The sequence below is a fragment of the Protopterus annectens genome, chromosome 6.part1 (genome assembly GCF_019279795.1).
Source record: "Protopterus annectens isolate FY-2018-M chromosome 6.part1, PAN1.0, whole genome shotgun sequence".
In the NCBI taxonomy this organism is placed as follows: Eukaryota; Metazoa; Chordata; order Ceratodontiformes; family Protopteridae; genus Protopterus; species Protopterus annectens.
Genome location: NC_056738.1, coordinates 78,664,732 through 78,692,119, shown reverse-complemented (window position 1 = coordinate 78,692,119; position 27,388 = coordinate 78,664,732). Strand labels below are relative to the sequence as shown.

The 27,388-nt window shown below is 37.8% G+C and overlaps 1 protein-coding gene across 1 annotated transcript in view; it reads right to left on the bottom strand.

The window, feature by feature from the left end:
- Window positions 1–27,388, bottom strand: part of MYO3B (myosin IIIB) — a 2,630,788-nt gene that overhangs the window by 1,758,241 nt on the left and 845,159 nt on the right. Inside the window, exons 13-14 of the mRNA XM_044075508.1 lie at window positions 3,688–3,841; window positions 1,893–1,981 (exon numbers count right to left, since the gene is read on the bottom strand). Coding sequence (XP_043931443.1) covers window positions 1,893–1,981; window positions 3,688–3,841 — 243 coding nt within the window. The remainder of the gene's footprint in view (window positions 1–1,892; window positions 1,982–3,687; window positions 3,842–27,388) is intronic.

Here is a 27,388-nt window from a genome sequence, read left to right as displayed (position 1 = left end):
TCTGAATTATTTAAACTCATCAAGAATGACATCTTCCCTCCACTATCTTCCAGACTATTCAGAGATGCGACAACATACAACCTTAGACATCTGAACCACTCATGTCCTCTCCTCCAATCCCTCCCCCAAAACACACAGACAAACTAGGCTTCACTGCACTGACTATGCTTTCTCAGTCCTTGGTCCAAAACTGTAGGAATCGCTCCCTTCTTTTCTTAAGGATCATTACTGTTAGCTCACTTTCCATTCACAAATAAAAGCAAATTTCAAAACTCTAGGAAAATGCAACGGTCATTTCTCTGGTCGTATAACTTAACCTTTTTATTCTCTTCTTCTGTCTACATACCTTCTCTGACTCTATTTTTGATTGTGATGCTTCAGTATGCTAGCTCTGATGCCACTCTATATATAATGCATGTGTATAGTATGGCTTTTCAGTCACTCTGTATATAATGTCATTTATCTATTGCCTTTATACCCTCAAGCCAACTATGATATTCACTTTGTATATAATGTTGTTGTTGTGTCTTTCGGCTTATCCTGGTTAGGGGTCGCCACAGCGGAACTCCAGTCCGCTAATGTTTGGTAGTGGAGTTTTACGTGCCGAGTTACCAGCCCTGATGCACAACCTTCAACAAAGACATGCCTATTCACGTATGCCTCCACACAGAAGACGCTCTAGATGAGAATCGAACGGGACAATGTCTTGCTGTGAGGCGACAACGTCATTTACTTTGTTTATAATGTCATGTATCTGTTATGTTTTCTCAGGGCTGAGACTGAAATAGACCCAGCAGGATCAGTGGTCAACCCCGGTTAACAAATTCAAAATAAATAAATAGAATAAATAATGTCATGGAATTCCACTCAATTACCTTACATAGTTTTTCGTATAATGCTCAAGTCAGTATATCTAGTGTACCAGTTAAACATTTCACCTAGCCACCTCCTCATTAAAGATAAAATAAACTCCCTAATCATTCAGTTCATATCTTACATTCCACATAGATGCAAATTACACAATTCTGCTGAGGTCCTGTATTCTCTTTCATATAATGTAAAAATATCCCTGAATCACTAACTTTATTTTATTTGCTGATTGGGTGAGTTTAGCAGTGCTCATTAATAGTAATGACTCAGAAGAAGTTTTACATATAAATATACAAACATCTTAAGGCAGTGCTGAAGCTATGCAGAATCCTGCACAGTGAATAAAATGTGTGAAGATGCACACAGCATGCTGTCAACAGTCTTGCACTTAAAGTCACCAATACAATTTTCAATATCATAATTTTCAGTACTACTTATAAATTATATATATACATATCAGAACCTGATGAGTTCCTAACATTTTCTTGCTTTTAACATATAAATACACCTCTTTAATAACATGTCAATCATGCACATACAGTGATTCAGCATTTGGTATGACTGGGTGTAAAACCAACAGTTCCAGTATCCTAAGCAGGGCTTATTCAATGGACCTGTCATACATCCCTTATTATTCTTTCATATTACAGCTGATTCAAATAAGTTCATAATGAACACACCAATCATACATATGCAACGTGTATGCTTGCTCATGACTATTTTCATGGATACTTTTGAATATTTTCAAGTACTGCAAAGTGGGATATATTGTACCTATACTTACGGTACTTACTTCTTACTTTGCAAAACTTGCTAGACTATCCTTATGGACTAAGTGGATCTGTTAAATATGGACTGCAGGTATTCCACAAATTGCCCACTTTGAAAACCCCGAATGAGTTTACTTACTTGGATGGCCAAAGCATGCATAAATGTTTAAAAGACTATTCTGTTCTAGGTCTGTAGCACTGCAGCATATGAATGTTATTAAAGAATTTTTATCTTATATTAAAATTACTTACCTTTCCAGCATAATGCTGGATGCCGAAACAAAGTTCCATACGTTTGGGCCTCCAGAAATACTTGCAGCGTAGGTTATCCTCAAATTTATCTGCAAATGTAAAACATTTTGTTTTGATTTGTGAATGTCTGTGCAAATGACAAATACATGTTTTGTGTACTATCAAATAAAAGACTCGTAGTTAGTGCAAAGGATTAAAGCCATGAAATACTACCAAAGCAAATAAAAGTCTAGCAGTTAGTGCAAAGGATTAAAGCCATGAAATGTTAACAAGCTGCTTCCTGTCATCCAGCTTTTTTTTTTATTCTCTCAGTCTCCATTTACCTAGCTATGTGACTCTTTGCAAGTTACTTAACTAGACAGAGCCCCAGGCTCAGCCTGAAAAAGGTCCTTGTGGACAGGTGTTCAACCCCAGCTAATTAATAACATAATCAGTCTCTCAGTTCTTATTGTATTGTCCTGCCTGAAAAGATCACTGAAGTGTTTCATAAAAAGGTCAAACCATCTCAGGATTATAAATTGCTTAAAAGTCTTCTGTGCATTCTAAAATTTGACACATCAGCTTTAAAATCTCAGCTCATAAATGATACGTTTTGTACATATATTGTACTGTTTGTAGGGTTTGCCAATTTTGAGATGACAAACTGTATTACTTATTTATCTCTTCTGTTATAAATATAAACTGCAGATTTCAGCTTTAAGCACCTTATACTGCACAGTGACAATGCTGTGTTATCTGACATCTTGTCCGTCCCAGCAACCAATGCCAAACATAAAAGGTTATTTATGAAACCCATTAAAATGACATGTACAACAGGGCACACAGTGTAGGCAGGTCAAGATTTGGAGTCAATATTGCAATTTTATGTGATAATAACCCTTTTCTCATCTCCAGAAGCAAGGGTCAGACAAGCACATATCGCATTTACTATGCTATGAGTGCCGTTTTTTGTCAAGGGTAAAGGTCACATTGTGCTTGTTCTGCTCATGGCTTAGTGGTGGTGATGCATTTCCTAGTAGTGTGAAATTGTATTTTCATCCTCAATAACATTTTAGGATGTGAGCAGTAGAAGACTGGTGTGGGGGGGGGGGGTTACAGAGGAAGATTGATGCTTTGTATTTAGCAGTTCCAAGCAAAGAAAAAGAAAATTCAAGAAGTAGGAGCAAATTAGCTTCTAAATGGCCACTAATACAGTCATGAAAGTAAAAAAAAAACAATAAAAAAGTGCAAAGACTATACATGCGTGCTAAAAATTGTTATTCCTTTAATTCATCTGATGAATAATATTTGTGTACATGCTTAAACTCATAAGCACTCTAATCTGCTCAATAACCTACATCAAACTGTGAAATCTTTTCATATAAGATGAAACGGAATAAACGAGCATCACCAATACAGAAAGAAAACAGTCAGCTGTATAATAAAAGTCCAATTGAGACCACAAGTGTGAAGGATAAATTGTTATGAAACAGGGAGTAGTGAGAACAGAACTGCACTCAGTTTGTTCAACCTGAACTTATGAACACCACAGGCAATCCAGACAAGCTCAGTGAAAGCCACCTCTTTGAAATGTATATTTTCTGCATTCATTGTATCTGTTTTAGGAAAGAACAATTTAGCAGGATATGTAAGGATGACTGAACACAGGAGGCATAATAAAAGACAGGAGAATAGTAAGACACATGGCTGTATACATATACATAATAGCGTAGGCTTTACTTTGCATTTTAGCATAAAAAACCTTGTTACACATACAGAGAAATGTAAAATTGTATCAATTTATAAAATGCTTTACCTACTAAAGTCTGATCTGTTGCTTGAGGGAAGCGGCTTTCTTTATCTAGAAGTGAAAGAAGCCCCATTGGTTTTTGAAGGAACATATCTAAAATTGGGCGATTATCTTCGTAGTCAATCACTGTGGCATCTATACCTTCATTCTGATATTCACTCTATGGATGGAAGGACACACACTGAGATTTATCGTTCGTGTTTATACATGGACATTCCCCCCAACAGAGCAAAATTTCAACTTTGACATGATCAGATTGCAGACTGAGTGTTTTGCCTACAAAAACTGGAAAAGACAGAAAACATATAGCTACATACCCTTTTAACTATATCTTCAAATATCTCATGTTATTTTTTTTATTTTGACACACATATATATATATATATATATATATATATATATATATATATTCATTTTACGAAGTAAGCATTTCAGTGTTTCATCTACAAATGCAATTCCTGCTGCTCTTGAATAAACTATGTTACATTACAAAATGGTATGCTGGTGATACTGCCATAACATTCCCCATATGTTGGTGATATTGTCATAACACTTCCTGAACTAGAGCAGTTATGCAATAGGGAATAACTTGCAAACAACAATAACAGGTTCATAGTTACTGGCATGCAGTCCTGGAGACCACTACGGAGCCTAGCCCAAACACCTAATTCCCCTAAAGCATTTTGTGGTTAAGTGAGTTGCTCAATGTCACACAACAGGTAAATGAAGATGGAAAGATTAAAACCCTACACCCTTGGCACAGGAAACAGCTCATTAACAAGTCAAAGCTTTATTCCTCTGTGCTAAGTGCTACAGACTTATCTTTTAACTAAACGTAGAAATCCTTTACAAACTGATCTTGCAAAGAAAACTGTATACAGTAATATGCAACAATGACTACATAACAGATGCTGAAGATCAGATAGTTTTGATCATCACTCCAAGTAATGCAGACTATATGACCTGAAAAATGTAAACCCCTTTGCAGTTGCTGCAGGTTGTACAAAAAGATACTGCAAAAATATATCAGTAAAACATGGCAAGTTTAGATTACTAAAACGCAACATTTTTAGACTAAATTACACAATCCAGGTCTATTAATGAATGAATGAATAAAGCAAACAATTATAGACAATATAAATATTGCATCAGTTTTCGTTCAACAACCCGCAAGTCATACAAAAATCAGAAATATTGCTGCATATAACATACTGTTTTTTGGAAGGGGGCTTACATGCTTGTGGGATACCTAAATGTCATTTTTGACCTCTGAACATCTTCATTGCCATCAAAAAATAGCTATCCCCTCAGACATCATTCAGTACATCGTGAATGGCTAATGGTGCTGTGTTGTTGCAGCATATACCTTCAGCATCAACAGGGCTGGGTCATGGACAAATGGGGACCTATGTTGAGCAATGAATCAGGCCCCCAACAAACATACCATTATCCCATTACTTGGTGCTCTCTCTTTCTAATTACCATTAAGACTGTTCAAACATGTCAGTGTACATGCTATTTTCTATGTTACTTTTACAATTATCACAGAGATTTGAATTTCATTTAAAGCTTTTATTTGAAATTTTACAGGGGAAAAAAACACTGACAACCTCTTTCTAAACAAAATAAAACAAAACATTCTCACATTGAAAACAGATTTAGTATGAGAAACAATGAACTTCTCTTCCATTGAAGCTCACAATTAGTGAAAAATACATCAAGCAAACCACTGAACTACAAGACATCCTAGGATTCATACTCAAATAGCACATAGTGAAGTACTAATTAGCTTCTATATGAAAAGTGCAAGAATTCAAACACAAATATATAACACATTTGCTAACAGCCCGGGAGAACCAACTGGACAGAAGTGTCCCTTTTCTAGATCAGCCTTGGAGTTTTGTCTGGTGAAAACACTTGGCAAAGTCTTATAGAAGACAAATATAGGCTAAGGGAATCAAATAATGTGCTACAAGAAACAGCTTTTTAACTGCTCATAACCTTACTCATCTGTACTAAGTGCTAGACAAACTGCTGTAGTCCAAAAATAATGCATTTCACATCTGTGCATCTGCAAAAAACAAACTAAACTAAGAATGTATTCATAGTTAAAATAGTAACATTAAACTCAAAGTTCATGCTGTCCAATTTATTCATAACTAAATAATAAACACACTGCCAACATTAAGGAAGCCAAGGACTGCATCCAAATAACATAGCTCATATAATAATACTCCCATTTACTGCAAAGTAACTTACTCAAAGATTGGGCATAAATACGGAGCAAAATCAAATCTAAAGACAGACAAGAGTAAGAGAAGTCTAAATTACTTAAAACAGTTAACAATTTAACTAGTTTTGCATCGCCATGTATTTCTGAACTACTGAAACTGAAACTCTAAATGACAAACTGTAATTCTGAGTAATTTACCAAAGAAGTTAAGGGAGGTCTGGCAGTTGATGTGGGGATGAAGAGACCTGTCTCCTGTACCTAAGGTACAGGGTTTGAGGCTGAGCAAGCCACTTAAACTGGGGCATTTTACTTACTTACACACACACACACACACACACACACACACACACACACACACACACACACACACACACACACACAATGTTCCCATTCTGTGTAGATCTGAGCTTCATAAAATAGAAATCCAAGCACTCAGAACTGACTTCCCATTCAAAATTGCTGTAGCTTAAAACAAAATAAATTAGTGCCTGTTAAGCTCCTGTCTGGTTTCCAAAAAAACTGAACTGTTGCAAAATAGGCCTTTTAAGCTCCTATTTTGTGCCATTGGTTTGGTGGGTACATTTCTTATTTCTTTTTTTTTAATCAATTTTGCATGGCTGGGACACCCCAGCCAGCACTGGGTTCTAGTTCTAGGCAGCTGCCTAGGTTGTCAGCCCTGGGTAGATGGGTGAAACTTCCAAAGATACAAATTGCTTTTATAGTCATAAAATAAGCTAGAACTTCTATAGAGCTTCTTTTTCTCTACAGGAGAATTTCCTAATAAACAGGCAAGTCTGCAGGCCACACAGTTACAATTGGCTGTGCAACACTGACCATGAACCGTACTGACTGAGAACTGCATGCAGATAAATAGTAATAAATTGTAATCCAGTGCAAGAAAACAGTAGGAGGTACTAACAAAGTATTAGAAATTACCAAATGAAAGTAGGAGATCGAAATGAAACATTAAAAAAAACTATTGCATGGCCATTAACTTCACAGAGATTTAGGAAGTGAATGTGCATACCAAGTGAGCCCACTCCCCATCCACATTCACTCCAAGAATCCCTGCAAAAGGATAGGATGTTGGTGGCCATAGAGCTTTGATCTGTGCTGTAGAAGGTATATGCTTATCTGGCACAGAAGTGAGGACTACATTCAGTAAGTAATGACAAACTATGAGTTTCACATTTCATATGAAAACTCATGCTAATGCACAACATGTATATCCAGCAGTTTAATAAATGAAAGGAATAATAAAAATCCATCCCTGATGCTGGTCATTCATCCTAACCCAGTACATTTAACTATGTCCTGATCTTGTGCTAAGATGTTGAATGCCATGCTGTGACCTAGTGAAAGTGGTGCACTACCAAAGTAATCCATCCATACCTCTCAGCTGTCCCTGACTTCACAGAATATTCCAGAGTTGGCATCATAATTTCAGTCTGTTTCTCAGAAAAAAAACTAAACTTTTATTATTCCTTCCCTGACCCTTCGCTCACCATAAATCTACCTTTATCATTACATCCCTTGACTAAACTACCATCATAGCTGACCCCCATACTAAACTTTTTGGTACCATTATTGATGATGAAGTGAAATGTAACCAACACATCCAACATAGCATTAAAAAAACAACACCAAAAACTAAGACTATTATACAGAAATAGGAAATTCCTTACCTCTGACACTGAACTCTAATTGGCTCAAGCACTCCTTCCCCCCTCCCTTCTCTATTCATCTCCAATCCTTACTAATATCCAGACTACACTTGCAACTAAATTAGAACAAACATATGACAAAATAGCTTGCTTTGCTACCAACTTACCATATAACTCACACCGCTGCCTTTCTCTCAACAAGCTCCAATGGCTAGAATTTCCCCAACAACTCCAACTCAATTTAGAATCCTTCACACGATTCTGAACAAACCCACAGCCTGCCCTTCTCTATCCTCCCTCACAACATATTACACTCCCTTTTATTCTCTCTGGACATCCAATGAACAACTCCTGGCCATCTATAAACCTAACAAGAACATAGGAAAACTTCTCTACAAGCACACTGTAGTCCAGGCCTGAAATAAACTTCCCTCATACATAAGAACCACCCCACATCCCATACACTTCATAAAAGAGCTAAAATAATTTCTGCTGGACTCCCAGTCCTGCCACTGTCATGACCCTACTTAATTACTACCTACCACTGTCATGACCCTACTTAATTACTACCTACCACTGTCATGACCCTACTTAATTACTACCTACCACTGTCATGACCCTACTTAATTACTACCTACCACTGTCATAACCCTACTTAATTCACTACAACATTCTACTCAGTCAACTATACCATTCCTAATTCGCACCTACTCCTATACTGTATTTACCATCATCCTCTTGTTTATTTCTCCCTACTCCACACAACAGGCTACTACAGCCCTCACAAATACTGCTTATACTTTGCCTCACTTAACATTAACACCTTCTCTTTACCCTAATAAGCCTCTCTTTACAATCCTCCTGTTCTCATACTTCCTCTTTCATCTTCCCCACCTTCAGAAATACAAAAGGGTTAAACTTTACTATTGTTAGCTTAAAATATTTATCTGCCTTCATAGACCATGACAGTTTCTTTTTTGTATCTTCATCTGTTTCATGTATTTTTTCTATGTATCTTACTATTATCATGATTTTGTTTAGTATTGTTAGCATTTTTACTTTCTGTTAATAATTATGTCACTGAACTGGAGCTTTTCTCTTCAGGTCTCCTCTGAAAATGGGCTTTTTTAAGCTCAGTTGGACTAACCCAGTTAACAAATGTGAAATAAACATTTATGGTTTAAAGCAAAATGCCGGGGATTGTAATTGCTAAGTAATGACAAATATCTGAGATTTAACCACAAAGGTAAGATTCATTCATCATATCTTTTTAGAAATGTATGCAACACAAAACTTGTTATTGCAGAATGTTTCTAAGTATCTTCTTCTTCTTCTTTCGGCTTTTCCCGGTTAGGGGTCGCCACAGCGGATCACCTGTCTGCTCATGATTGGCAGTGGAGTTTTACAGTGTCAAGTTGCCAGACCGGCACCCAACCTTCCACAGAAGGCACACACATGCACACACTCACACCTAGGGCCAATTTTGAAGTGTCCAATCTACCTACAGCATGTCTTTGGGATGTGGGAGGAAACCGGAACACCCGGAAAAAACCCACGGGACCACCGGGAGGACATGAAGACTCCAAACAGAAGGCACCCCAGCCGAGAATCGAACCAGAGAACCTCTTGCTATGAGGCGGCAATTATTGCTCTTAGATACTTAGAAACATTACTTAGAATGTTTCTAAGTATCTAAGAGCAATAATTAAAATCTGACCTTGATTTTAGCCTTTTCTCCTCGTTATTGTTTGGCTTTGTCCCTGATTCTTAAGTTAAATAGTTGAGCGTTATTGATCAAACATACGAAAATAAATACATTAATGCAGGTACAGCACAGAAGGCGCACACGCATGTTACATCCATAGCTTTCATCCTTCCTTTCCGTAATGGGGAACAGTATGTTATTTAGTGTGGATGAAAATGATGAGGTGTACCTCTGTGTAAAACAAGTTCTTTAAAATAACTGAGACAGACCCTTTCAGTGTGGATCATCCTGGGACAAGGATGTCTTAAGGTTTAAAGTAAAGAACATGCCTCATAATGAGGGATGGTTAATGCATGCTTATGTCCACTTGCTCTTGCGGTCCCAGAGGCATGAACATGCCATCGTATCTTTGTGCACTTAGACTGCCTCACATTATGTGCCAGTGGCTCTGCTCTCATAGGACAGTAGGATTCATTACTGCCTTCTGCCTAGGATGCCTGGGTCCATATACCAACTACTTCACTCAGTGCAGGTGTAGTGGTTGGGGAGGAATGTGTAGCCGGAATATGTTCACCTCTCCAGAAAGGAGGGGGGTTTATGAGATTTTTCCATCTCCTTCAGCAGAACGGCCTACTTTTAGGAATAAATTCTTTGATGAGCTGGCTCTAAAAGGAATAAAAGTTGTAGGGAGATGTGCTGGGTCATTAAACATGCCAGTTAAATGTGCTTCAGCAACCTATAGGGAAACCTCCAATAAATCTTATACTTGTAAAAATAAAATACAGTTTAAAAGAGAAATGGGCAATAGAAAATAATCTTGCAAAACATGAAATGAATATAAACTAGCCAAAAGCCTAGAGGATGAAGCATTCTCATCCCACCCTGCATAGACTTTGTGCAAACAATACCCCATTACATGGGATCAAAATGAGTGCCCCCCCCCAAAAAAAATAATGCTAAATATGACATCAAAACTGAAGTTTCTAAGGATATAAGTAATGTAAACACCCTCCCATAACAAATTAGCTTGCTACATAAAACAGTATGCAAGAGATAAACTTTCTTTTGAAAGGAAACACAAAAACATTTCCAAGCCTCAACTACAGATTAGCTATATCAGCTCTATTCTTCCTGCCTTATAAAACAATATTGTTGTTACTAAATGTAATGGCCAGCATAGTAAATGTGGAGGAGGAAAACCTCATACCATCAAATGGAAGAGCATAACCCAATTCTGCACATTTGGTTAAACTCAGGTGAAAGCCTGCAAAACCTGAACATGATCATAAACAATAAAGGACTCGCTGCATGGAAAGTCTCTTACTAGTTAACAAAATAACACTGTCTGCTTGGGAAAGCACTATGGATAAAATAATATTTCTGTCAAATGCCCAGAAAGCATGAGCGGTAGATAGGTTACCAAACATAAAACTCTGTTCAGGACTAAGGAAAATACTACGAAGTGGATGACTCGTTTAATGCCCCATTACCTATCTACCAGAGAAGTAAACCAGCCATTAACTAAAGGGAAAATATTAAGGTCTTCAAATGTTACAAATGATCAGTTGTGCAACTGCACCATTAGATAAAACAGAATATGACTCCTCAGTTAAAAACAATAAGAGCTTGACCACATCCAGGCATGCCATAAATCTTTGGTTCCAAGATTGTACGGAAAAGAACATTTAAATGGACCTGCAAGTGTTTCATCAAAAGTTTATAATAATCCATGTTACACAGGGTGATAGGTTAACAATTAACTAAGAAATGCTTGCCCTTATTGTTTTAGTTAAATAGAAAGTAATACATATAGCACTGCTGACTGTTGTATCAAAAAAGATCCACTTATTCAATACATGCATACGTATCAACTTCTTAGAGCAAGAGATCTGGACAAAGCCATAAATAATGGGGGGGGGGACAAAGGCCTAAAAATTGGGACAATTTTTAAATATTACTCTTACAAAATTAGAAAGTTGATAAGTTTCACATTAACATACATTTTCTGAAGGGTAAGAAGTCTGAAACTCAAATGTCTGTCATTATTTTATAACTTCATTCCTCAAATAATTGCCAGTGTTTTGCCAGAAAACCACAATTTTATGAGAAACAGACCAAAAATGTGAGGCAAAAATCTGTACAGTTGAGAGGTATGATAGTAGGAAAATATTTTTTATTCTCACTAAAGGAAGTATAAAAATTTAAATCCAAGCCATCTTAACCTGGAACAATATCAACATTAACATTATCCATTTCTGTCCTGATAAATGCCCATTCACTGTAACCAGCTTAGTCTAAAGACAAGCACTTCACTGGCCACTACTCCACAGAAGCATGAAATGCTGAATCAAGGGAATACATGGCTTGGATAAAAACAATCAGTATATGTTCTAATCTGAGCTGAAAACAGCATACCACCACCTATTAACCTGCTAAGGCTATGAAAAAAGTGGACTCGTCTTAGCAGTATTACTCAGAAAGGATTCATGTTTTCTTTCTTAACCTTTACAAGAAAACACTGTCACCTAAGAAAATCAGCTGGCTTCATACAGTTGAAATCAGCAAGTACTGCTGCGAACGAAAAGTGGTGTGAACTAGCAAGATCATACAAGTGATAAAACAAGGTCCAAGTAAAGTACATATTTTGGAGTCACAAAAAGAAGAAACAATGACTTTTAATATAACTTAAATGTATAGGCCACTCACTACTCAGACCAAGAGGACAAAAGGGTCTCATCTCCCTGTGTTGCTAAGGCAACTGAATTCTAAAATCTTAGAACTAGTCCTCTTGAAAAAGCATTCCATTCAAGCAACAGTTGACTGGCCCAGCCTTGATGACATGGATTGTCACTATATTCTAAGCACACACACACACACACTTATATATATATATATATATATATATATATATACATATACACAAGTGTGTGTGTGTGTGTGTGTGTGTGTGTGTGTGTAGGCATATAGGTAAACATTTTTAATTCTGAGACTCAGTATTGTCAGTTCCAGAATAGTAATATAATGCATGATAATGTGGACTAACCTATGAGACGTCTGAAATAACTATGGCATGGTGTATTCCCTTTTCTCCAAGATACAGCATTCTCAGAGTTAGTATGTAGTGTGAGTGTGGTGTACAGCCCCTCCCCCACCCCACATATATTGGTGGCTCTGAGAGCTTGCATCCCAACAAAAAGCAACTTTAAAGGAGAACAGTAAATTTTGACATGCACTATTCTCTTAAGTTTTCATAGTTTTTGTTTAATTCTAAGACTCCCAGTTGAGTCTTAGAATTTTATTTATTTATATATATATATATATATATATATATATATAGAGAGAGAGAGAGAGAGAGAGACATTATCTATATTTATCTATATATCTAGATAGCTATGTATATATATATATATATATATATATATATATATACATGCATACACACACGTGTATATATATATATATATATATATATATATATATATATGTATGTGTGTGTGTGTGTATTTATGGATCTACTTTGAAAGGTCGAACGTCATATAATCGAAATCCATTTTCGTGAGAAGAAAATCATGAAGCTTAAATATCAAACAGTGAATTTTCCCAGGGTAAGTAAACACTTGTCCAACATACCCTTTTCTCCACTGCAGTGAAGTCCCAGAGCTGGTATATATATATATATATATATATATATATATATATATATATATATATATATATATATATAGGGGAGTGTGGGGGTGTAGGCCCCACCTAGGTTGGTTTTACTTACTTTTTTTTTACTTACTTTCCTGTCAGTTTCATTTAAGTTTGGACAAGTGTTTACTTACCCTGGGAAAAAATTCACTGTTTGGGTATTTAAGCTTTCGCTATTTTCATTTCATGAAAATAGATTTCGATTATATGAGCAAAGAAGATCTATATATATATATATATATATATATATATATATATATATATATATATTTATAGTTTCTATACTGTTTGTTGAAGTAATTTTGCTGTAATAAACCTTTGATTTATCAGTTTAGTTAGTTTCACTATGATTGCAGATGCATGACCAGAGAGTTAGCGTGTTTGTTTTTTTGGTGGTGTTTGTGGCTAAAATCTTTCTACAGCCTATTGTCAAAGGAAGCTGCGTATGCTTGTTTTGCAAATAGGCTTACTTTTCTGGTGGTTTTTTTTTTGTCCCACACACTAACTTTGATACTTTCCACTGAAAAAAAAGACTGCAGTAAAATCCCAAAATGTTGTCATCACAAATAAGCACTTTTATCCTCACTTGTGAATAGACTTCATCAGACAAATTATAAAACACATTAACTCAATAAACAGTATAAAAAGACACACTCTAGAAAACATGGATTTCATTCCCTGATCACAATTAAACAAGTTAAAACATTTAGAAAATGTAAAAATAAAATGTTTGAATACATACAGTACATTAGTAAGTATGGTCATCTAAATTATCTTCCTTTTAATTCTACTTTAAGACAAACTACTTAATTCATTCTTGGGTTAATAAAAGCCAAGAATGTAAGTTTTATTTATTTATCTTTGTAAAAGGAAAAAACTTCAAAGACCAATGCACGTTAGGTTCAAGCAAGGCACCCTTTATTACTTGCAGCAAGGAGACAAAGCATGTAAGCACAAGGTTTGTCTGAATTACTGGTGATGAGTATGTTATTCTTATACAGTTCTCTTCCTATCACACAGAAAATGTTACTATTCTATTGCTGACGTATGTTCTTTCTGTATCATATTGGTCAGCCATAGGGCTCTTTGTTTCTACTTGAGTGGTTGCCTCCTTCCCCTGTAACTGCAGTAAATTGACTCTTACATTAGAGCTGTAATACTTACCTTATAGCTTTCGGACACCTTAGGAAACCTTGTAAACTGCAATAGCCCCGCTACGTTCGCCCTCGCTACGCTCAGGCTCTCTTCGCTCCTCTCCCTGCCCCCAATTCCCTCCCACCCCCAGTACCTCTAAATTTATAGTATTATAGCCACTCCCCCACTTTCTAGATCCTATCTGCTTCCATCTGGGATAATTCCACCCACCCCATTCTACTACCTACATTTAATAGCACCTATTAGCTTTCATCTGGCATTCTCCCATCCCCCCTTCCAGTACCTTCACCTCACCACTCTATCTTCTGGTGTTGCATCACCAGGTAAAACAGTTCCTTCACTCATTAGCTGAATCACATATAATGATATACTCCTCTTTACTACCCCTCTTGTTCACACCCCTCTTGTTCACACCATACCTCCTTACCTTGTATGAAAACCAGTTTCTTATGGGATTTCAGGTCCCAAAGGCCATACTATCACCCCAGCTGTAAATCCTTCCACCTTCAACCATACTTACAGTACCAGATCCTATCCAACATCTTGTTCAGTCTATCAACATCTCAACCCCAGGCACATTAGTTCTAGATCCAAACACTACCACAAACTAATAAACAAATTCCTGAAGTTCATCACCAAGTATAGTCTCAACCTAATACTTGGTGGTGATATTCACCCCAACCCTGGCCCACTCACTTTAGATACACATACCCCCTCTACTTGTAATCTAAGCTACAAACCTACAATTAATAGGCCAACTAACTCTCTCCTAGTCTGTCATCTCAATATTAGAAGCATTAATAACAAGGTACATGAATTGCATGCACTTCTGGATGTCCACTCCCCTGAGATTCTCTGTTTATCTGAAACCTGGTTAAAACCTAACACTAAAGACAATGAAGTGTTACCACCTGGGTACAACATACACAGGCTGGATCGTGCTTCGAGGAAGGGGGGTGGGGTAGCTGTACTCTATAAATCTGAGTTGAATGTCACCATAGATGCAATACAACCTCCTCAGATTAATAACTCTGAGATTCTTGCCACCAAATTGCAACTTAATAAAAATAAATGCATTAATATCATCTGTATGTACATTCCCCCAGGTAACAATATATCTACATTTGAAGATATCCTGCACTGGTTATTATGTCACTACCCCCAAGAAACCCTACTACTTGGAGACTTTAACATAGACTGGGGCACCTGTTCCTTAGAATCCCCAACCACCCATATTAACCTGCATGCATTTACACAAATCATATCCACCCTTACCAGGATAGGTAAACCCAACCAAAAAGAAAGTATACTTGACTGGGTACTCATAAACAGTCACCTCCAACTGTACACCTCTGGTACCCTCTTTAATGGCCTAAGCGATCACCTTCTCACATATGTAATTAAGCACAAAACCATTAATTCCCAACAACCCTTACTCAGAAAGGTTAGAAACAATAAAAACTTTGACCCTGCCAAATTCCAACAAGAACTAAACTCATGTAATTGGTCTGTTCTAAAACACCTCCCCTTAGAGGAAGCAGTAGCATACTTTAACAACAAATTCCTTGAGATCCTTGATTTGCATGCACCTGTTCGCTCAAAGAGAACCAAGGCAAAAACTGCACCATGGCTTTCTATAGAGTCTAAACTCAAAATTACCCTTAGAAACAAAGCATGGGCTTTATAGCATTCTTCTAAAGACCCTCAAGATCACATTAAATACAGGCAATCCAGGAACGAAACCAAAAAATCAATTTTACAAGATAAAAAACAATACTACTGTAATTTACAGACAGTAAATCAAAATAACCCTCAGAAGTTTTGGGCAGGTTAAAATAATCTACTACATCCTGAACAAACTTCAACTCCAATCCCTGCTGCTACTATTGATAAAACCCCTGAAGATGTTTCTGATAGTTTTAACCAACTTTACTGAGACAATTCAAGCCCTAGCTAGCCAACTACCTCCTAGCTCCCCTGGTCCTGAAAGTAGCACCCCTAGAAACCTACTTGCGTTCAGCTTCCAACCAGTCGCCACTTCACTTATCCGTACCTTGATCAAAAAATTAAAACCCACTACACTTTCTGCTGATCAACTCCCTGCCGTGTACCTGCAAAAATCACCTGATGCTATTGCTTACCCTGTCTCAATACTAATCAATCAAACCATAGTAGAAGCTAAAATTCCCACCATCTGGAAAATATCCTATGTAATCCCACTTCACAAAGGAGGCAGCTCTACTGAATTCTCCAATTATAGGCCAATAGCTATACTCTCTCCACTTGCAAAGATTATGGAAAAATGTATTTATAGACAACTCATGCACCACCTAATCCAAAATCGCCTTATGGCAGACACTCAGCATGGCTTCTGTCCTCATCACAGCACTACTTCAGCCCTCCTAGCCTTTACTAACACCATAAACCATAATCGCAACAATAATTATATATCCTCAGCCCTCTTTTGGATCTTTCCAAGGCATTCGATATGGTTGATCACCAACTTTTAATCCACACCCTGCAAACATTCTGTCTAGATACTGGAGCCCTCCAATGGTTTCAATCCTACCTGAATGGTCGACAGCAGGCTGTCCTCTGGCAGAACAAACTCTCTAACCTTCTACCTAACACCCTCGGAGTACCACAAGGCTCTATACTAGGGCCCTTGCTGTTCTCCATCTTCATTAATTACCTTTATACTGTCATCCCAAAAGTCAGCTGTATCCAATATGTTGATGACTCTACTCTGATTTGCTCAGCCACATCTCTAGTAGAGTTATGGTCAGCTACCCAGACCACCTTTAATACAATAGAAAAATGGCTTTCTGAACATCATCTGATCCTAAATCCCAAAAAAACTAAAATGCTGTTAATTTCACCAACACATAGGTCTACCGCTTTCACCTTTACCATAAAATCAAATGATGGCACAATAATCTCCCTGACCCATCTACAAAACTATTAGGTGTCATCATAGACAATAATCTCAAATTTGACCTACATGTTAACCAAACTATCAAAACCATCAATAAAAACTAGGGTCACTTTACAGAATAAAAGCCTTCCTAACCCTCCAGCTAAAATTGCCATAGCTCGCTCTCACCTTCTTTCAACCCTTCTGTATGCATCCCTCTACTCTCGAATTTGAACAAGACTGTCCTTAACAAACTCTCAATTTGCTACAACCACATTGCCAGGTTTGCCACTGGGCTGCCTTTTAGGACACATCATTGCATCAATCTAAATCAGCTTGGTTGGCTTGAACTACCTAGCCTAATCCAGTATAACCAACTGATTATGGCCTATAAAATCCTCTATAATCCGGACAATACTCCTGCACTTAAAAATATTATCACCCCTATAACAATCCTAGACCGCTTGATCCTCTAACAAACTACTAATTCAGACTAGCAAAATTAATAACACAGCCGGTGATTCTCTCTTTGCAAACTCTGTAAGTAGATCCTGGAACTCTCTTCCAGCTGATATTACCTTACTTTCCACCTTAGGTCAATTTAAAACTAGACTCAAACAACATTTGTCACTTAACTGGCTATGTCAATGTATCAAGCCTGGCTAACTCAAATGTGTAAAAATCTGTTAACCAGTTTACTGTGTAATTTAATTTAATCCTGACTTGTTCTCAGGATTAACTGTAACCTGTGGAACTTGTTTAACTTGCTTACTTATGTAATCTCTGTAAATAGTCTGTTTGTAATATGTAATGCTGGTATTAAGTAATGCTGTGTCTGCTTACCCTTGGAGCTTTTCTCCCCGGGCCTCCGCTGAAAATGGACATGCATCCAGTCGGACTATCCCGGTCAACAAATGTAAAATAAAATAAATAAATAAAAATAAATGTTACTAGCCTTATTGCTGACTAAGTTAGATTATCTGCTGTTTTGCAAATCATTTTGAGAAAAACAACCTGGCCTTGGGCTTATTTTAGCCCATCTTAACTTTTCACTTCTTCAATTGTACTGTTCTAATACATGTGTTACATTTTGTCTAGATTCAAGATACATTTCTAGCTTTGGTACAAGTAATGCTGACTATGGTTTAAACTTTCAAGCATCTATTGCAGAAATGAATATCTCTTTGTTAGGTTTCATGACATTAGCAGAAATGAAATGTCTCTTGTTAAGTTTCTAATGGCTGTGCAGATTCATGCAGTGTGAACAGAATAAATGTATTAACCCTTTTAAACCTTGAATGCTCTAAGCATGCATATTACTATTGTATATTTTTCTAACATTCCTTTTAATACTTTTATTCTACTTTCAAGATAAGCATAAACAGTTTTTTTTTTTTCCCCTAACCTCTTCCTACTCAGGATTTGCAGTTAAGAGAGTCATTCAGTTTAAGATCATGAAAGCATTTTCAGTTTTTCAGCAATTCTTCAAGTTCAGCACCTTGGTATAAGGTTTCTGAAACTAAAATGTCTACAAAACTTTTAATTAGTCTTTTTATGCAGGGAATGCAGCAGCACACACATACCACCAGTAGGATTATTCCTACACAGACGGCAATCATAATGTTCATCAGGATGCTGCCCCAACCCCCAAACAATTATGGATTTGGTCCTGGTTTGGTCATGGCTGACAACTGCTGAATTACCTCAAGATGGTTATCTATCTCGTGTTTGTGGTCAGGAATATATTTTGAACTACCACTGTTCTCATGGCAGTCAGTTCATCACTTACCAATTCTAGGGCAGAAAAGGTTGCATTGGACATTATTTTGAGAAGCTTAAACAATTTTCTCAGTTCCCAGATTGATTTTATAACATTATCACTCAAGTCCATGTACAAAGTAGCAATCTTCTACTTTAGTAGTGACTTTACTATATCCTGGCTCTGCATGAAACATTTTTCTGTCGATTATTGACAGTTGTTTATAGAGGTCAGCATTATGTTTCACTTCACCAATTGTCCTATGCATCAGTTCAACAAGTGTTGCAATAGGATCTGATGTTATCAGGTTTAGTGTAGCATCTATAGGGAATAGTCACATTGCAATTGCTCCAACCCACCTTAACTGTATCATTCTTGTAAAAACACACAGTCCCCTTCTATCAAACAGACAAGTGCAATGCTACTTTATCTTGTGATGTGACATCTGATGTATCATGAATTAGGTTTTCACAGGTCTTGTTGATTATTGTCACTAGTACAGTCAACAGGATGATTATGCAATACTTTTGAGGAAATGGTTGCTCTGCATTTCTGTTTTCCTCTTCAAGTAGGTGTATTTGGATCTTACTGGATTCCAGATGGTTTCTTCACTGGTTGAGAGATGGATCAGTCATTGATCTGACCCCCCTTTATAGCCAGACTTTGTGCTGAGGAGATAAGATTTTGTCCAACTCAAAGTTCTTAACCAGCTTGCAGTGTGTCAGGTGTATCCATGAAGCTCGCTCTGCTATCTTGACTGTGGCATCACTGCCACTTAATTTGACTGCAACAGATGTTTAGAACTCAACAACTTATTCATATATTCTGCTAGTGTGGAATCAGCTTCCTGGTCTGATGACCATGTCTCAGCTATTAATTTTCTCAGTTTGTTTTTTAGTATACCATTATGCCTTTCAACTAGCCCTGCAGATTGCGGATGGTATGCACAATGATTTTTTTAAAGAAATACCAAAATGCTTACTCAACTGCTGTATGGTTTGAGTTACAAAGTGTGTACCATTGTTACTGTAGATCCTTTCTGGAATACCAAACCTAGGAATGATTTATTTTTGTTGGAAAGGCTTCCACCCATCTGGAAAACATATCTACAATGACAAGACAATACTTCTTATTTTCACATTTGTTCAATTCAATGAAATCCATACAGATAGTATGAAATGGATATGGTGGTGTAGGGAAACTCCCTTGCTTGGGCTTTATCGCCCCCTGTGCATGATGTTTGTTACAAATCTGACACATCAAACAAAATTTTTTTAGAGTAGTTTGTAAATCCGTACGTTGTGAACACCTGGTTCACCAGCTGTACCATCTCCCCTGTTGAGACATGGCAGTGCCCATGGCTCAACAAAGCTGCAAAGTGAAACAAATTAGAGGGTAGTATCGGTTTTCCCTCTCTAGAGATGTACAGCCCCTTTTCGAGGATTGCTCCTAGTTTTATCCGTCGCTGTTTTTCAGCTTGCGTAGTGAGTGTCTGCATTGTTTTTAACATATCTAGATCTAAAGTTTCAGAGGGTTGTAATTCCTCATTTAAAAGAAAAACGTCAGTGGTTGCTTGTTTTGCAGCTGTATCAGCTCTTGCATTACCTTTTGAAATCCTATCTTGTTGCTTGGTGTGAGCTGTGCATTTACAAATGGCTACTTTCTGAGGTAACTGAATAGATTCTAAAAGATCTAAAATAAACTGTGCATGATTTATAGGTTTGCCAGTAGATGTGATCATTCCCTGGTTTTTCCACTGTTGCTCAAAAACATGTACAGTAGAAAAAGCGTGCTGGCTATCAGTAAAAATGTTTACACATTTACCCTTTGCTAAGGTACATGCCCGTGTCAGGGCAATCAATTCTGCTGCCTGTGCAGACAAATTGTGTGGTAAGGGTTTTGCTTCTATAATCCCAGTATCAGAAACTACTGGATATCCTACTAAGTTCTGTCCTGCAGGACCCCTTCTGCACGAGCCATCCACGTAGTATGTCACCTTGGCATCATTCTAGGGGACATCCATGAGATCTTTTCTAGGTAGTGCCTTTTGCTCAATTACCTGCAGGCAGTGGTGTGGTGTGCCGTCTGCAGGGGTCTGGAGCAGAGTAGAAGGGTTTAGAGTCGTGCAGCGCTCAATTGTCATATGAGGTTGGCTCAACAGTATAGTCATACAGGAAAGATGCCCAGCAGGGGAAAGATATGCCACCTTTTCTTGTAGTAAAATAATCGCGACTGCATGAGGTACTCTCAGAGTGAGAGGGTGGAACAAAACTTCTGAGGCTGAAGCCTGTACTGCCATTGCAGCTGCAACCACTGCTTGTACACAGTGGGGTAAGGACCATGCCACTGGGTCTAGTTGTGATGAATAGTAAGCAATGGGGCATTGCTTATCCCCATGCTGCTGTGTTAACACTGATGTCATGTAACCCTGCTTACAATCTACAGTTTAGAAAAAACATTTATGGTAGTTTGGCAATCCCAGAACTAATGAGGATGCTATTAACTGCTTTAGTTTACAGAATGCAGATTCTGCCTCTGGAGTCCATTGTAACAAATCCTGCACTGCCATAGGCTTCTTATATATAAGGTCAGTCAGAGGTGCAGATTCTAAGGCATAGTTTGGAATCCAGCTCCGGCAGAAATTAGTTGCACCCAGGAAGGACATCATTTCCTTCTTGGTAGAGGGTTTTGGTGCTTGCAAAATTGCTATTTTTCTGTCCTCATCTAACGTTCTACCTTCCTTGGATATTACATATCCTAGGTATTTGACCTGTTTTTTTCCAAAGCTGCAGTTTATTTTTATTTACCTTATGTCCTTCAGCGGCTAAAAATCGTAGAAGTGCTATGGTATCTTCTTTACAATCCTACTGGGTGGGGGCTGCCAGCAAGATGTCATCAACATAAAGTAAAATCTGACTGCCTCTTGGTGGGGTGAATCCCGCCAAGTTGCTTGCCATTTCTTGTGAGCATTGGACTTTCACAATATCCCTGTGGTAGTCGCGTATATGTATACCTTTTCCCCTGAAATGTAAATGCAAACCAATACTGGCTATCAGGGTGTATCGGTATCGAAAAGAACGCATTGCTGATGTCTACCACAGAAAAATACTTTTGTTGAGGTTTCAAATCATTCAACAGGGTGTGTGGGTCTGGCACCGTGGGTGCCCTTGGTATTACCACATCATTTACGGCTTGTAAATCCTGGACCATACGCCATTCTCCATCGGCCTTTTAACTGGAAATAAGGGTGTGTTACATGGTGAATCAGGAGATTCTACTAGTGTCCCTCCTTAAGTAAGGCTGCTATAATAGGCTTTATCCCTGCCTCGGCATCTTTTCTTAAGGCATACTGTCTTTTTTGTGGTCTGAATGTTGACTTTGGCGTGATAGTAACTGGTCCCACTGTATGAATGAGTCCTACATCTGATTTCCCTGTTGACCAGAGAGTCTCTGGTATATCTCGTAAGGCATTCTCTTCCTCCTTTAATAGGAGTGTCAATCAGCTGTCCTCGCTAGACTGCAAGTGCATGGCTGGGTGGGTCTGAGTTATCCAATTTAACTTTTGTATTTGTATTCCCTGTTTTGATAGTTCCAGTTCTGTCGGTTTCTCCCATCTCGTGACTTTTTCTCCTAAGTCTGCCCATTCTATATTTCTGTTTTTGGTTAGGCTAACATGTGGTAATCGATTAGATTTATAAAGTGCAAAGAACTCCTGGGGCAATGAACAGCTGGCTACACTGTTCCCTTCTGTGTCCCAGTACAGGTTACTCAATACCAATCTGTTTGCATGATTCTTAAATAATTCCTGCTCATATTCTTTATCAGGTCCTGATGTGTTACAGTAATACAGGGTACAGTGCAACAGGTGTTGCTTATCAATGTCAAGGGAGGGGAACTTGCTGATGGCTAGGTTCATTAACTCTTGGGTCACAGTCCCTGGACCAGTCGTAACCAAGTCCTGGCTGTACCAATAAAACATTCACTCTCCGATTGTACTACAAAGGTGTTAGTTTGTCGCTGTGCTTCCATACCCTGCATGGTTGGGACTACTGCTATACCAAATAGCTGCATGAGGTCTCTGCCCAGGAGGTTCACTGGGCATTTTGCAGAAACAACAATTTTGCTTTTTTGTGTCAATCCTGAAACTGGATCAGTTATTGCAATGTTACGGGAGAGAGGCTCCCGATTCAGCTGTCCATTAGCTGCTTTTACCAGTATGTAATCAGGTGACTCTGTGTTTTCTGGTAGTTCAGAGGGGTGTATCAGGGTTCGTGATGCCCCTGAGTCATACAAAAATTTGACTTCCCTCCCTTCTACCAAGAGTGTAACTTCTGGTTTCGTGTCACCTAAATAGAGCTCCAAGCTCAATAAAGCTAGGTCTAATATTTCATCTTCTTCATTGTCACTAACTTCCTGCACTTCCTCTACTCCCTCTGTCACATTCTCATTTGTCCTTTCTTCGCTAGCCCCTTCTAGTGATTCCTGACTACCATATAGTCAGTCCTCACCCTCCTTGTCTTCCGTTGTTGCCTTCTTGTTTTTCTTGCAATCCCTTGCCAAATGTCCCTTTTAACCGCATTTAAAACATTCTCCCCTTTTCTTTTGCCCTTCAAAGTCTTCTGATAGCTGATCAGATTGTTTGTTTCCCCTGTGCGTTTTTCTTGCCCTTTTTCCTGGACTGTACTACATAAACTTCTGCTCCATCTTCTACAGAAAATACTTGAGCTTTCTTTTTCTTTTTGCTATTAAAATGCCTTTCGGCATGCCTAGCATATTCAAGTAATGATTGTAACCTGCTTGTACGATGGTCTACCATGTGTTTTGTAATAAAACTGCTTATAGGTGTGCTACTGCCTTTTAAAAATGCATTCTTTAACTGCTGTTCATATGGGGAATCTTGTGTTTGATCTTCAGGAACCTGTATTCCACAGTGGTTATTAAAACATTCTAACAGTCTGGCATAGTACCGATCAATTGTTTCACCTTCTTGTTGGATGCATTGATTAATGCAAGTCCAGTCTGCCCTAGGTTTCCATTTTTCAGAGATGCGGTCTGTAAGACCTTTTACTCTGGTGTTTAATTCTGCGCTGCTATGTGGGAGGGGTCTTTGTGCAGCGTCATGGGGATTCCAGTTCCCACTAATCATGTACCAATCTGGTCCTACAATCTAACTACTTTTTCTATCTCTTCTCCGTTTAAGTTACAACTCAACCTCATTCCTTGTAAATCTTCTGAGAATTTTCTAAAATTAACCTTTGGATGTGGAATTCCCTCAGTGGCTTTCCGGATATCTTCCGGAGTCCAAGGTCTATACACTAAAATAGTTGGGTCCTGATTGTCTTGACCTGCCTGAGGATTGGGTACTTCTATAAGTGGGCATATTTCTTCTTCACCTATAGATCGTGAATTCTTAACTATTTGCCATAACTCGATGCCTTATTCTGAATTACCTGCCTTTGTTCAGGACCTGGTCTCGATGGGATCTCTAATTTTAGTCAGTTTTAATTTCACAATATCCCTATCTTCAGTGACCACAGGATATAGTGGGGGTGGACTAACCTGTTCACTTGCTTCACATTCTGGTAAGGGAGGTGGAGGTGCTGATGCTATTACTAAGTTATTATCCTCCTTATCTAAAAACATTGCTTTTGAATCCTTGTTCTTTTGTTCCCTAAGGTTTACTTCCTCCAGCCACCTGTGTGCCTGAGGAATTCCTAATCGACGTTGCTTTTTTACCTGACCTTTGGAATCGTTTTTGAGCTGTTTGATAAGTTTGATAAGCGAGGATTTTTCTAATTTTCCATCAAATTCATATTTATTAACCCATTTTGAATAATATCTAATATTGTCGGCGCGCTGCGACTGCATATATTTTGCGTCTTCCATTAACGGCGGGTTTTGGGTCTTTTTGTGCAATTATTACCCATTTTGTTCTACCCTTTGATCGTTATGTAACTTCTCTTAATTTTTAACATGGTACCACGGATTTTGTTATAGTCTCTTCGGAATGACTGCCTACTTATTCTGTTTCTCCTGATCTATGACAAGACAGTAATCTTTTTGTCCCTGATTTGTAAGAAAAATACAATCTGACAAAAACAATACACATCTAGTCCTTGATCTAAAACAGAAAACAGAAAAAAGTAGATTCACCTTACTTGAGCCTACGTGATTGATCACCGATTCACGGAGACCCGTCCTTCAGTCACAGATCAGAAAGTGGCTGGCCTCTTTTGAACGACAATTCAGTCAGAGGACTTTCCATATAAGAAGAACCGATTAGGTTTCTTCCCCGTACGGTTTCAACCACCTAGCCGTCTGATCTGAGGTGAAGATAGGGCTCGAAGGACCAATCTGTAAAAGGAAAAAACTTCAAAGACCAATGCACGTTAGGTTCAAGAAGGCACCCTTTATTACTTGCAGCAAGGAGACAAAGCATGTAAGCACAAGGTTTGTCTAAATTACTGGTGATGAGTATGTTATTCTTATACAGTTCTCTTCCTATCACACAGAAAATGTTACTATTCTATTGCTGACGTAGTTAGACACAGCTTTCTGTATGTTCTACAGAAAATGTTACTAGCCTTATTACTGACTAAGTTAGATTATCTGCTGTTTTGCAAATCACTTTGAGAAAAACAACCTGGCCTTGGGCTTATTTTAGCCCATCTTAACTTTTCACTTCTTCAGTTGTACTGTTCTAACACATGTGTTACATTTTGTCTAGATTCAAGATACATTTCTAGCTTTGGTACAAGTAATGCTGACTATGGTTTAAACTTTCAAACATCTATTGTTTTCTTTATCAAAGCTTCTAGCAGCTGCATACTTTCTCATAGCATAAGCAGAAATGAATATCTCTTTGTTAGGTTTCATGACATTAGCAGAAATGAAATGTCTCTTGTTAAGTTTCTAATGGCTGTGCAGATTCATGCAGTGTGAACAGAATAAATGTATTAACCCTTTTAAACCTGGAATGCTCTAAGCATGCATATTACTATTATATATTTTTCTAACAATCTTACATTTGTTTACTGGGAATGTCTGACTGAGCCAACGGCCCTTTTTCAGCAGATGCCCAGGGAGAAAACCTCAACAGGACAGAATTTACAAAAATGCAATAATGTTAAACGAGATGCCACTGTACTTCTTCCAATCAATGTGTCTAGATCTCCCCCTCTTTCATTAAGTTTTATTTTTTCCAAAACAAAAAAAAAATTTTTTAAATAAAACAGTTGTTCAGAATGTCTGAATAAAGCATTTTATGTATTTTTGTTTTAATAGCCTTGCAAAATTTCTTTTACCTCCTGCCTTTTCATTTTATAACAGGAATAAATGTCAGAGCCAAGGAAATACATTTTAAATTTAATAGAATAATAATTTAATAGAACAAGGGGGTTATGCTTACAGAACAGGTATATTCTGTAAATAATTGAAAATTATACAACAACCGCCATTAATATTCAAAAACATGCACGCTGATTGGTCAGCGTGCACGTTGTAAATCAGAGTTATAGTAATGGAAAAAGGTCCGGTCGCCCGGACTTTTTCCATTACTATAACTTTTTTTTTACAGCAACGGATAATGCAAGATCTCCATTGCTTCACACTGTCTCGCTATGTTAAACTCCTTTAACATAGCGAGACAGTTTGTAAAAAGCAACAGAGATCTTGCTTTCTCCGTTGCTTTTTCAAAACTGTCTCGCTATGTTAAATGGGTTTAACATAGCGAGACAGCTTTAAAAAAAGCAATGGAGACTCTGTTGCTTTTTTAAAAGCTGTCTCGCTATGTTAAACCCATTTAACATAGCGAAACAGTTTGTAAAAAGCAACAGAGATCTTGCTTTCTCCATTGCTTTTGCCCACAGCTTTGATGTACTGCATAGGCATATGCAAGCGCAGTACATCAGAACTGCCACAGAATACCAGACAGCTGTGGAAGGGCAGCAAGGAGGCATTATACAATGCCATTATTTAAGAAAAGTAATTATTTTTTTCTTAAATAATGTCATTGTATAATAGCAATAACCCACTTCTGGGTGTGGGCAATGCTGGATTTACCCACGGTTGGCTTTGTTTGGCCACTTGGGCTTTGCCCTCATGACCAAACCTTGCCAACCGTGGGTAAATCCAGCATTACCCACACCCAGGCGTGGGTTATTGCTATAATATATGAATTTTTGTATTGTTTGACTGGCAAAACATATCGGGGAGACAATAATTATTTTACCTGTAGCTCTTGAAATGCAATATATTTTGCTAAATGTGAAACTTGCAACTTTCTTTATATAGAAAAACATTTAGAAAATTGAGACTTGGGGTGAGAGGTTATTTGTATGTGATTTAAACAAAATGCATATAATGTTAAAGCAACCAGAAATTACTGTTTACTCATTAAAAAACTAGAAATGAAACTTCCTAACCCTATTACCATGCAAAGTCTCATGGCTTAGTGGTATGGTCAGGGAAAAAGTGTTGCTATTTCACATAGGGTAGCTTTACTAGGCAGGTAACAGAGATCCTTTGCTATACAGTATACATATCTGAATGCTAACACAATTTTGTTTCTTTCAGAAATGCTCAC